General features: G+C 42.1%; 1 protein-coding gene across 1 annotated transcript in view; it reads left to right on the top strand.

Moving 5' to 3' along the window:
* Positions 1-13,314, top strand: part of LOC127008530 (uncharacterized) — a gene marked incomplete at its 5' end in the record, with an annotated part of 29,442 nt that extends 16,128 nt beyond the window's left edge. Inside the window, 2 exon segments of the mRNA XM_050880699.1 lie at positions 8,779-8,974; positions 12,647-13,314. Of these exon segments, the coding sequence (XP_050736656.1) occupies positions 8,779-8,974; positions 12,647-12,779 (329 nt within the window).
* Between the last annotated feature and the right edge of the window lie 343 nt (positions 13,315-13,657).

Raw genomic sequence — 13,657 nt, 5'->3', positions numbered from 1 at the left:
TTGGACAGTATACGGATGAGCATGAGTAGAAAGTCATGTGCAGCGGGGCCGCGGGAGTGGGGGAGGCGTGCAGTTAGCAAGTTCAGAAGAGCAGTCAGCGTGGAAATATCGATAGAAGATAGAGAGGCAACATCGCGGCGGAATTTAAGAGGTAGAAGACTATCAGTATGAGGAGGAGAGCTGATGAGACGAAGAGCCTTAGCCTCCACTCTGTCCAGAAGAGCTGTGTGAGTGGAGCCCCCCCACACATGAGATGCATACTCTATACGAGGGCGGACAAGGCCCCTGTATATGGACAGCAACTGTGCGGGGGAGAAGAACTGGCGGAGACGGTACAGAACGCCCAGCCTCGAGGAAGCTGATTTAGTAAGAGATGAGATATGAAGTTTCCAATTGAGATTTTGAGTTAAGGATAGACCGATATATATATATATATATATAAATATAGATATATATATATATATATATATATCTATATATATATATATATATATATATATATATATATATATATATATATATATATATATATGTATATACATATATATATATATATATATATATATATATATATATATATATATATATATATATATATATATATATATATATATATATATATATATATATATATATATATATATATATATATATATATTTATATATATATATTTTTTTTTTTTTTACAACAAAGGAGACAGCTCAAGGGCACAAAAAAAGGAAACAATAATAAATAAAAAAAAAGCCCGCTGCTTGCTGCTCCTAAAAAAGAGTCAAAAGATGTGGCCGAAAGAGAGGTCAATTTCGGGAGGAGAGGTGTCCTGATACCCTTCTCTTGAAAGAGTTCAAGTCTTAGGCAGGAGGAAATAAAAATGAAGGAAGATTGTTCCAGAGTTTACCAGCGTGATGGATGAAAGAGTGAAGATGCTGGTTAACTCTTGCATAAGGGGTTTGGACATTATAGGGATGAGCATGAATAGAAAGTCGTGTGCAGCGGGGCCGCGGGAGGGGGGAAGGCATGCAGTTAGCAAGTTCAGAAGAGCAGTCAGCGTGGAAATATCGATAGAAGATAGAAAGAGAGGCAACATCGCGGCGGAATTTAAGAGGTAGAAAACTATCAGTAGGAGGAGGAGAGCTGATGAGACGAAGAGCCTTAGACTCCACTCTGTCCATCCAGAAGATGCATACTCCATACGAGGGCGGACATGGCCCCTGTATCTGGATAGCAACTGCGCGGGGGAGAAGAACTGGCGGAGACGATACAGAACAACCTCGAGGAAGCTGATATAGCGAGAGAGGAAATGTGAAGTTTACAGTTGAGATTTTGAGTTAAGGATAGACCGAGGATGTTTAGTGTTGAAGAAGGTGACAGCTGAGTGTTGTCGAAGAATAAGGGATAGGTGTTTGGAAGATTGTGTCGAGTTGATAGGTGGAGAAATTGAGTTTTTGAGGCATTGAAGGACACAAGGTTCCTTCTGCCCTAATCGGAAATGATAGCAAGGTCTGAGGTTAAGCGTTCTGCAGCCTCCAGTCTAGAGTCGTGTACCTCCTGTTGTGATGGTCTTGTATTGAAAGAAGTTGAATAATGCAGAGTGGAGTCGTCGGCGTACGAGTGGACAGGACAGTTTGTTATGGAAAGAAGATCATTGATGAATAACAGGAAGAGAGTGGGTGATAGGACAGAGCCCTGTGGAACGCCACTGTTGATAGGTTTAGGGTAAGAGCAGTGACCGCCTACCACCGCAGAGATAGAACGGCCGGAAAGGAAACTGGAGATAAAGGAACAGAGAGAGGGATAGAATCCGAAAGAGGGCAGTTTAGAAAGCAATTACTGGTGCCAGACTCTATCGAAGGCTTTCGATATGTCTAGCGCAACAGAGAAAGTTTCACCGAAACTGCTAAGAGAGGATGACCAAGAGTCAGTTAAGAGAGCAAGAAGATCGCCAGTAGAACGCCCCTCGCGAAATCCATACTGGCGATCAGATAGAAGATAAGAAGTGGAAAGGTGCTTTTGAATCTTCCGGTTAAGGATTGATTCAAAAGCTTTAGATAGACATGAAAGTAAAGCTATTGGGCGGTAGTTTGAGGGATTGTAGCGGTCACCCTGCTTAGGCACAGGCTGTACAAAGGCATACTTCCAGCAGGAAGGAAAGATAGATGTTGATAGGCAGAGACGAAAGAGTTTGACCAGGCAGGGTGTCAGCACAGAAGCACAGTTTTTAAGGACAATAGGAGGCGCTCCATCAGGTCCATAAGCCTTCTGAGAGTTGAGGCCAGAGAGGGCATAGAAAACATCATTAGGAAGAATCTTAATAACAGGCATAAAAGAGTCAGAGGAGGGATGAGTAGGAGGAATATGCCCAGAATCGTCCAAGGTGGAGTTCTTACAGAAAGTTTGAGCGAAGAGTTCAGCCTTAGAGACAGATGAGACGGCAGTGCTGCCGTCAGGGTTAAGGAGAGGAGGGAAAGAGGAAGAAGTGAAATTGGAGGAGATATTTTTGGCTAGATGCCAGAAGTTTCTATTTATAAAAGAAGTTTTGGTAAGTCGGAGAATAGATTTGGCACGATTCCGGGCTGAAATGTATAGATCAAAGCTAGTGGGAGTTCGAAGGCTCTGGAACCTTTTGTGAGCTGCCTCTCTATCTTTAATAGCACGAGAACAAGCATGATTAAACCAAGGCTTTTTAGCATGAGGAGTAGAGAAAGCACGTGGAATGTATGCCTCCATTCCAGAGACAATCACCTTTGTGATGCGCAGAGCACACAGAGGGTCTCTCTCCTGGAAGCAGTAATCATTCCACGGGAAATCGGAAAAGTACATCCTCAGGTCGTCCCACCGAGCTGAAGCAAAATGCCGGAAGCATCGCCTCCTCGGTGGGTCCAGAGGATGTACAGGAGCGATAGGACAGGATACAGAAATAAGGTTATGATCGGAGGAGCCCAACGGAGAGAACAGTTTGACAGAGTAAGCAGAATGATTAGAGGTAAGGAAGAGGTCTAGAATGTTGGGCCTGTCTCCAAAACGGTCGGGAATACGTGTAGGGTGCTGAACCAACTGCTCTTGGTCGTTGAGGAGAGCAAAGTTGAAGGCTTGTTCACCAGGCTGGTCAGTGAAAGAGGATGAAAGCCAAAGCTGGTGGTGAACAATGAAATCTCCCAAGATGGAGATTTCAGCGAAGGGAGAGTGGGTCAAGATGCGCTCCACATTAGAGTTCAAATAGTCAAAGAGTTTTACATAGTTAGTAGAGTTAGGTGAGAGATAAACAGCACAGATGTATTTAGTAATAGAATGACAATGAAGTCTTAGCCAGATGATGGAAAATTTAGTTGATTTATATTCAGATATTATGCTTCTGAGAAGAGAAGGAAGCCATGATACCAGAATTTTTTAGATATTTCTTATAGTTCCCCTTTTGATCTATTTTTTTCCTATAAATATTGTGAGGATACTTTTGTGCTTATACAAATGTCTTGAAGTAGATATATTCTTGTTTTTTAGCCAATCACACTTAAATTATATTAATATTATGGCGAGTATTATGAGTGTCCGTACCATTCCACCTCCCTGGCCGAACCATCATCACGGGTGGGGATGGTTTGGACGATTTAGAAACTTGTCTTTCATCACCTACATCTGAAAACTGGAAATAGCTACGAGTGTCATATTAAAGAACCAAATGATGAGGGAACATTTTGAGATCAACAAAATTGCACTATTTCTTAAACTTTTTTTCTAAAAATATTTTTTCTAAAAAGTGGCCGAATCATCACCGCTCTCCCCTACAAATCATGATCTTTGACCTTAATTCTCCCACACTTTTAATACTAACTTGCTCTACAGATTCCATTATTCTCATTATCGAAGTTCATTACAATGCTACCTCCATAGGTGAATCTTGAATCAGTAATCTGAATACCATCCAATGCCTGGGAGACTTTCATCCTTCATGTCTGCTGCCTTCTTTTCCTGTGTTGAAGTTTTTTCAACTAAGAGATTCTTCTTCACTTTTTTGCTTCTCTTTGCCACCTCAGCCCAACTATATTCAGCACGGTCAGCAAGAAGCGTGTCAACAACTGATCCCAGCTCCTCCTGCACCTTCACAGCCTTTGATTCAACCTCATCCTTAACCACAGATATTTCTGTAGATAATTCTTTTTTGAATTCATCCAATTTTTCCACAATTTTGGCAGCCAGAGATGCTTTATCAAGGCATGGGTTTCAAATCCAATATATTTTAGGGATATTCACCTACTTAATTCCAGATAAATGAGCACACTTCACATGACACCATCTAGGGCACAGACAGCATCCAACCCACTTATCCCCTGTGGGATCCGCACAACCGTAACAGAAATCCCCCACGTCCTTGGCTCCGCCAGCCATATCGACGCAGCACTTTCGCGAGCAGCAGGACGCAACACAACCGCTCAGCGCGGCGACTCACTACTCACTCCAATCTATCTATCTATCTGTCTATCTATCTATCTATCTATTTCTCTCTCTCTCTCTCTCTCTCTCTCTCTCTCTCTCTCTCTCTCTCTCTCTCTCTCTCTCTCTCTCTCTCTCTCTCTCTCTCTCTCTCTATATATATATATATATATATATATATATATATATATATATATATATATATATATATATGTATCTATCTATCTGTCTACCTATCTCGCAGGAAGGCTGTATGTGCTGTCTATTTGGCCAAACAAAGAGCACAGTGATGAATAAATTAGTTGCTAAGTGAACGAACGAATGAATAATTAAATTGATGAGTATATGGGTAGTCAGGTTTATAGAATAACGAGCTACAAACCCTCAGCAGACATAAATAAAACCATCACACCAATGAAAACACAACGATCAAAAAGCACACATTTCTGCGCATCATGAGTCTCTCGCATCGGCATTCAAGGAAAGAAAACAAGCTTACGAAAAAATAAGAGAACAGAAGAAAAAGCTGCAGAAAAATCTTATTGGTTGACGTTGTGTGACGCAGACACGTGTGTGTTCGGGGCCGGTCTTCGTCGCTCTAATTTCGTTGATTCTGTTTTGCTTGGTGTTGCCTTATTTTTCAAGTTTCTTCTATTCTCCTCGCATGGCACGGTCTGCTTCATAGAAGGTGAGCGGCAGAAGACTCGAAAGGAACGATTTATTTTTCCTTCCATTTTAAGGAGAATTCAAATGTTTTCACGCAGATGTCTCTTTCTTGTTTCCTTGATTGGTCTTTCCCTTTTCCTTAAGCTGATTTTATTCCTTTGTTTCTTTTTCTCTTGCTTTGTGTCAATTTTTCTTTCGTACTTTCTTCATTTTTTCTTTGTTTAAGCAAAAAAGTAAGGAAACTAAAGGAGGGCAGCAGCCTCGCATGGCTGCTCCTGATAATGTTATTCACGAACTCCTTTCCCCGCCGTAAATTTATTTTACCTCCATTTAGAATAATCGATGGTGTTTGCTTTAGGTATGTGCTTCATTTGTTCTACTTATGCATCACCCTGTCCTCTTTTTCTTCCTCTTGTTCTGGTTCTTAATGTTGTTGTTATTATTCTTTTTCTTCCTCTTCTTCTTGTTCTTGTTCATATTGTTGTTGTTATAATTCTTCTTCTTCTTCTTCTTCTTTTGTTTGTTTTCGCCAGTCTGTGTGTGAGGTGATGATTGATGAAGACATCGTTAGTTGGGAGAAAAAATCAGGTCAAACGGAGGACAGCGTGTAGAGTGAGTCGTCCTTATAGTTATTGTTGTGATGGCGCAAAGGATAGACGTGAAGATTGTGTGATGAGAGAGAGAGAGAGAGAGAGAGAGAGAGAGAGAGAGAGAGAGAGAGAGAGAGAGAGACAGACAAACACAGAGAGAGAGAGAGAGAGAGAGAGAGAGAGAGAGAGAGAGAGACTTGGTAAGAACAATACTGCCTTTTTTTTTACTCCGCCTTATTAAAAAAAAAAAAATGGCATTTCAATAATTCGCTGATACAGGCACAGTAATTGTGTTAGTGTATGCAAGTAAAGCTCATTACGTATTTGTGTAATTAGCGTCCGATACGCGTACTGCCGGTATTTGAAATGCATTAGGCGTGTAAGGCAGCCGCAACTAATTAGTTATTGTAATCCGCGAGGTGCGTTAGTGCAACTTTTCGGGGAATGAAAAAATAGTACTATTTCAGTATTATACTTATTATTACTTTTGTTATTATTATTATTATTATTATTATTATTATTATTATTATTATTATTATTATTATTATTATTATTATCATTATTATTATTATTATTATTATTATTATTATTATTATTATTATTATTATTATTATTATTATTATTATTATTATTATTAGTAGTAGTAGTAGTAGTAGTAGTAGTAGTAGTAGTAGTAGTAGCACCAGTAGTAGTAGTAGTAGTAGTAGTAGTAGTAGTAGTAGTAGTAGTAGTAGTAGTAGTAGCACCAGTAGTAGTAGTAGTAGTAGTAGTAGTAGTAGTAGTAGTAGTAGTAGTAGCAGTAGTTGTAGTGGTGGTAGTAGTAGTAGTAGTAGTAGTTTTCAAAGGTTATCTACCTGTAGGCTGCGTCACGCCTGTATTTTGAAGCAGGTAAACTGATCACTTTTCCTGCTTGCATTTCTTTTAACTCGTTTACCTACATTCGTCTCTTCCTTTCCTCTTCCTTCTTTTTTCTTCTCACCATCAATTACCGCGATTCACCACCATTTACCACCATCCATCACCACCTCTCTTCCCTACCTTCTTCCTTTGCTATCTTTTCTTCTTCCTTCACGTTCCTCGCCTCGCTGCCCCGACCCCCTGAAGTGTGGCTCCCCATCCCCCTTTGTGATCTGGCTGGTGGTGGTGTACATGAGACTGGTCGTGACTGGGAGCCGTTGGACATTTCTTAAGAGAACCATATAGCTGCACAGTGGTTCCCAACGTCCTCGCACTCGCGACCCTTTTCCCAAAACCTTGAAACCCATGCGACCCCTTGATATCAGCAGTTTTACACTTTTTTTATACTTATTTTCACCCACACCCGGCCTTGACATGTCCCAAGAGACACCCTGGTGTTTCCTCTCAACACTCGCCGGCAGGAGCACACACCACGAGCAGAATAAAAGCTTAGAAAACAATCTCAAAATGACTACCTATAAAAAAAAAATCACCTCAGCCGTTTCTACCAAGGCTTCGCGACCCCCTCCCACTTATCCTCCGCGACCCTCCAAGGAGTCACGACCCAACGGTTGGGAACACCTGATATAACGATATCTTGTGACGCTTTTCTTTAATTTCTATAGATCTGCGGGGACTAGTGACCTTTGTGTCTGTTTAGCGTAATTACGAACCTTTTTTTTTTTTTTTTTACAACAAAGGAGACAGCTCAAGGGCACACACAAAATAATAATAAAAAAAAGCCCGCTACTCGCTGCTCCCAAAAAAGAATCAAAAGAGGTGGCCGAAAGAAAGGTCAATTTCGGGAGGAGAGGTGTCCTGATACCCTCCTTTTGAAAGAGTTCAAGTTGTAGCCAGGAGGAAATACAGATGAAGGAAGATTGTTCCAGAGTTGACCAGCGTGAGGGATGAAAGAGTGAAGATGCTGGTTAACTCTTGCATAAGGGGTTTGGACAGTATAGGGATGAGCATGAGTAGAAAGTCGTGTGCAGCGGGGCCGCGGGAGTGGGGGAGGCATGCAGTTAGCAAGTTCAGAAGAGCAGTCAGCGTGGAAATATCGATAGAAGATAGAAAGAGAGGCAACATCGCGGCAGAATTTAAGAGGTAGAAGACTATCAGTATGAGGAGGAGAGCTGATGAGACGAAGAGCCTTAGACTCCACTCTGTCCAGAAGAGCTGTGTGAGTGAAGCCTCCCCACACGTGAGATGCATACTCCATACGAGGGCGGACAAGGCCCCTGTATATGGATAGCAACTGCGCGGGGGAGAAGAACTGGCGGAGACGATACAGAACGCCCAACCTCGAGGAAGCTGATTTAGCGAGAGAGGAGATATGAAGTTTACAGTTGAGATCTTGATTTAAGGATAGACCGAGGATGTTTAGTGTTGAAGACGGTGACAGCTGAGTGTTTGACTCCTGTTTTATGATAGTGGGCGTTTTGAGCACTTGCCTGTAGAGTGGCTTTTTGTGTAATGTAGTGAAGCTCTTCTTTCATTAAAACTTTTCATACAATAACTGTATAACCTCTTCTGTGCCTTGTGTTTAGTCTCAAATGGAGCCGTTTCGCTGTTAGGTAGTTGTGATTTACACTTGAGGAGCCGTCGGAGCACTTTGTAAGGGCGCCACTTAGCAATGTGTAGTGCTGCTCTTCTTTATCACTCTGTATGCAAACGTACGAAGACTGAGCGGCCTCCTTCGTGCCTGTGTGTAGCCTTAAGTAGGGCCAGTTTGTATTTACATTTTTTTGTCTCCAGTTTTCCGGCTCCGTGTATCCATTTATCTCCGTTCATCTCTGTATATCTCCGTGTATGCCTCCGTTTATCTGCTGTTATTTAGAGCAAAGGTGGTGACATCGTGTTCCTCCTTACGTTCTGCACTTTTCCCTTTGTTTCGTTTTTCTTTAATGACATACTCTGCATTCCTTTTTTTCCAGACTTTCCACGTGTTTCGCTTCGCATTTCAGCAATTCCTTCTCTTTTCTTTTATCATCCGGTCGTTTCGTTTTCTTTTCGTTCTATTTATGTCAAGTTTCTGCGTTCTCTTAGTGTATATTGTTAATAGTGGTTACAGATTTTCTTTTCTTATGCGTTTTCATCCTCAGTTTTTTTTATCCTCGATCGTCTTTCATTCTCCAGCGTTTGGGTGGCGGCGGTGTGCGGTGCGGAGCCTGCTGGTGGCGGTGGAGGTGGTGGTGAGTCTCCTCGTGCCAGACTTCCAGGCGGTGCTCAACCTGGTGGGCGGCTCAACCATCGCTCTCATGTCCTTCGTGCTGCCGCCCCTCTGTTACCTCCGCCTCAGCGACGCCCCAGACGACTCGGGACGCCCCCACAGGTTAGACGCTCCACCCCCGCAGGAAGGTGTCTGCTTCACGCGTGCAAGAATACGATAGGTTCAATGCCAGGCGGTGATGTTGAGAGAGAGAGAGAGAGAGAGAGAGAGAGAGAGAGAGAGAGAGAGAGAGAGAGAGAGAGAGAGAGAGAGAGAGAGTGTTGTATGTGTGTGAGGCACCTGCTTCTGAGCCGTATTTGTTCACTTGTCTCAGGTAAACTTTAGGTAGACTGACCTAGCATTAATTGGAACGACGAGCGACACGAGTCCTGGACGTGACAGGGCAGGTGTAGGACAACTCTTGAAGTGGTCGCCAATTCTAGCTATAAGTGGGCAGTGCAGTAAGCGAGTCTGGCAGCAAATCTAACACTTCCACGTCTCTGTGACTCCATGACTGACAAGTTTTGTCCAGGGAAATACAAACGTGGAGAATGTTATAGAGCTGGGGTATGTTCGCCAACTGTTGCTCACTGGTTAATTTAGCTCGAATATCAGAATTAAAAAAAATGAAAAATTGAACTCTCAGTACAAATGGGAAATAGTTTTGAAATGAAGATTGATGACCTATGCATATTCTATCATTTTTTATTCGTACCTCATTACTTTCAGATTTTGTCTTGATATGAGTAGGGGAGACCGGGGCAAGTTGGCACACTTTTTACATTTTCGCTGATGGAAGCAAAACAATAGAGGATTTTGTTAATTTGATAGTTTCAGTCAAAAATACAAACATTCCTCTTACATTCTATGCAATAAAAACAATGTTTTCTCTCCAAACAAAAGTACAGCATTCTTTAGAAAAAAATAATTAACATGTACCAACTTACCCCGCATACGGGGTAAGTTGGCACACACTATGGGGTAAATTGGCACATCATATATTAAAAGCAACTTAGAAGCGTATGACCGTAAATTTATATACAGATTATCTGTACTGCGTAATTTAAAGACCATTCTGTCCCAAAGTAACACAAAACATACATTTTCAGTCAAGAAAATACCGATACCACAGCATCATAACAAAAGGCTGACCATTTATCATATTAAAGTGAAAATAATTAATTAATTGTAGCCTATTTGCTTATCAATCTATCTGTCAAAAGCAGCCTAGCACTGTAGGCTACGTGAGTGTGTGCATGCCGCAACCAGTTCATGTATAGCCTAATGTGAGGCAAGTTGACACTGAGCCAACGTGCCCCTTTTTCATTGAGCCAACTTGCCCCATTCAAGAAATTAGCCATGAACAACGATTTTAGTATATACTGAGAAACCTAGTGTGATCGGTATTGAGGGTAGACAGTCCTTATACCCTAAGTTAGAATATGGCTGAATTGAAAAGTACCCCCCAATAAACAGAGACATGTTATAGCAAATAATATAATCAAAAGAAAATTTACTTTCCAGCATCAAAATCAAACTTTGCCCCACAGCAGCCAACTCCTGCAACCCCTCAGGATGGCAGTTTGTTAGCAACTGGGGATTAGGGGTGGGCAGGTACCGGTACCAGTACCGGTACTAACGGTACCAGCTAAACGGTACGGTACCGGTACCAGATTGCTCGGTACCGGTACCAGTTGCTCGGATTTATTTATTGGATTTATTGATAATTCTTCATGTCCGATTTTTTTTTTAGGTTGCTAATAAATATTGTTATTGTTATTAGACTATGATCGAGTACATCCATAATAACTATACATGCTATTTTTTTATCGAAAAAATAAATATTCACTTCATTCAGAGAGAGAGAGAGATCACCACTTAGTAAGTGGATATCTCGGTGATATGGGTAGTGGGTACTCGATCATAGTCTAATAACAATAACAATATATATTAGCGTTTTCTAAAGACTCGTGGGACTCACTAACTTTTAACCCAAGACTTCGTTTTCTTTTTACTTGCCACTGTTATATTAGTTTGACTCGTTAACTTTTAGAGAGAGAGAGAGAGAGAGAGAGAGAGAGAGAGAGAGAGAGAGAGAGAGAGAGAGAGAGAGATCATATTTATCCAATAAAGCTTAACGAAAAAAGTTTGAATCCCTTGGCGAGAGTTTCTGGCTATAAAGAATTGCATGATGAATTATATAAGATGATTAAATATTGGAGGTGTAGCAGGCGAGAGAGAGAGAGAGAGAGAGAGAGAGAGAGAGAGAGAGAGAGAGAGAGAGAGAGAGAGAGAGAGAGAGAGAGAGAGAGAGAGATCACCACTTAGTGAGTGGATATCTCTGTGATATGGGTAGTGTGTACTCGATCATAGTCTAATAACAATATTTATTAGCAACCTAAAAAAGAAAAAGAATCGGACATGAAAAATTATCCAGTAACTCCAATAAATAAATCAAATAATGGAAACGGGAGCTGTGATGGAAACGGAAAGCAGGACAAAATGGTGGGAACTTGGGGAGACGGTCAGCGGGGCAGTGACTCAGCGTCTACACACAGGGCTCATACCACATGGAGGCGGGCGAGCACCGAGCGTCACTAAGATCCTAACGGCAATGCGCAGTGCCGAGTGATCATTAAGCTTCCCGGAACCCAAGTGATCATGATGCTTCGCGGTACCAGTACCGATATCAGTTATCGATACCAGTACCGGCGAGTGATCATTAAGCTTCCCGGAACCCAAGTGATCATGATGCTTCGCGGTACCAGTACCGATAGCAGTTATCGATACCAGTACCGGTACCTGGTATCGATAACTGCTATCGGTACTGGTACCGCGAAGCATCATGATCACTTGGGTTCCGGGAAGCTTAATGATCACTCGGTGCTCGCCCGCCTCCATGCGGTATGGGCCCTGTGTGTAGACGCTGAGTCACTGCCCCGCTGACCGTCTCCCCAAGTTCCCACCATTTTGTCCTGCTTTCCGTTTCCATCACAGCTCCCGTTTCCATTATTTGATTTATTTATTGGAGTTACTGGATAATTCTTCATGTCCGATTCTTTTTCTTTTTTAGGTTGCTAATAAATATTTTTATTGTTATTAGACTATGATCGAGTACATCCATAATAACTATACATGCTATTTTTTTTTCGAAAAAATAAATATTCACTTCATTCAGAGAGAGAGAGAGAGAGAGAGAGAGAGAGAGAGAGAGAGAGAGAGAGAGAGAGAGAGAGAGAGATTTACATAGATTTACATAGAAAATTAGACCACACAGACCCCATGGTACAGACTAGGTGATCTGTCCTTAAACCTAAGTGATTTTACATTAATCAGAAGGCTCCTAAACGTTGCATTTCTACTCTAGTTGATGTTAAGTTGAAGGAAGAGAGAGGGTTTTCTTTACAGGAAATTTGTTTGGGAATTTCATCAGAAGTCATTAAGAAAAAAAAAACTCCTTTGGGTACCGGTACCGGTACCGGTACTAACGGTACTTGAGTTTTCGGTACCGGTACTACCGGTACTCAAATTAACGGTACTTGCCCATCCCTACTGGGGATCAATGTGGCGATCACTTGGTGTGCGTATCGCTGCCGTCGAGCAGTAAATAGTGAAATTATTTCAAGTGTGCCAACTTACCCCTGTAGCCAACTTGCCCCGGTCTCCCCTACTAATTTGAAAGGTGCCTACCCATTGGCGAACACACCCTATCGGAAACCCAAGGGTGTGTGCAGGTTTCTTCCAGTGAGGCAGCAAAAATATGTCTGAGTCTGAGGCGCCTCGTGTCTGCCGCAGGGTTGTGGGGGCGTGGGAGCGTGTGGCGCTGTGGGGCGTGGCAGTCGTGGGCGTGGCGGGTGGCCTCGTTACTACCTACACGGCCGCGTCGGTGCTGGCGTCCCCGGCGGTGCAGCAGCGCTCGTGCTTTTAGTAGTCAGGGCTTTGCGGGGCCGGGCTTGTGCTGCCGGTGTGGTGTCATCTGTCATCTGGTATCCTATATAAGACATCCCATACTTAATTTCGCATCGCGGAACCCAATCTTTACTATCACAGAGTAACTAAGTGAAGCATCTAAGTGTAAAAACAGTACCAAGGAGGTCATAAAAAGAGATGCAAAGCAGAACAGGTCACAAGAAGAAGAAGAAGAGTGATTATTGATATCCTAGTTATATACATACATACGTCATCATTTGCTTTCATAATAATATAAATAAACTTGGGTGGGACAGATCCCGACAAACAGTCGACAAAAGACACGGTACCATGTCGAGATTGATGTATGTATTCAGGATGGGATGTCTCACGATCTTGGGATGTCTCATGACACCACACCGGGGCTCGGAGGCTGACCGCCGCCTAGCCTGGCTGGCTGACTGGCACTCACCGGTATAGCAAAGTTGGGTTGTTTGAATTTATTAAGCCATAAGTTTATTTAACCTTGTTTTCTAAATAAATTATGCTGATTTTCTCGATTTTTCATTACATATCTTCATTGCAACAATTCTGATGGCTGATGTGATACTGAGTGAGGTTTGCATTTTACGTCTTTACATTTTGGTATCCTTGCATCTTTACCATGCGCTCATGCTGCCTCCTTCACAGCCCTGGAATCACGTTGCTGCTTCTCCCTGCATGCTACTTTGAGGCAACTTAGCTGATTTCCTGAGCCTGAATGTCATTGTTCCACCGCATGCGTAGCCTCCTCGTGTATATTATTATTATTATTATTATTTTTTTTTTTAATAATACTGCCTCAGAGGGAAATTCAGTCATCTTAGCTCTCAGGTCACTTTAAATTCAATCGCCACA

The sequence above is a fragment of the Eriocheir sinensis genome, chromosome 4 (assembly GCF_024679095.1).
Source record: "Eriocheir sinensis breed Jianghai 21 chromosome 4, ASM2467909v1, whole genome shotgun sequence".
Classification (NCBI taxonomy): domain Eukaryota; kingdom Metazoa; phylum Arthropoda; class Malacostraca; order Decapoda; family Varunidae; genus Eriocheir; species Eriocheir sinensis.
This window is presented reverse-complemented; position numbering and strand designations above follow the sequence as displayed.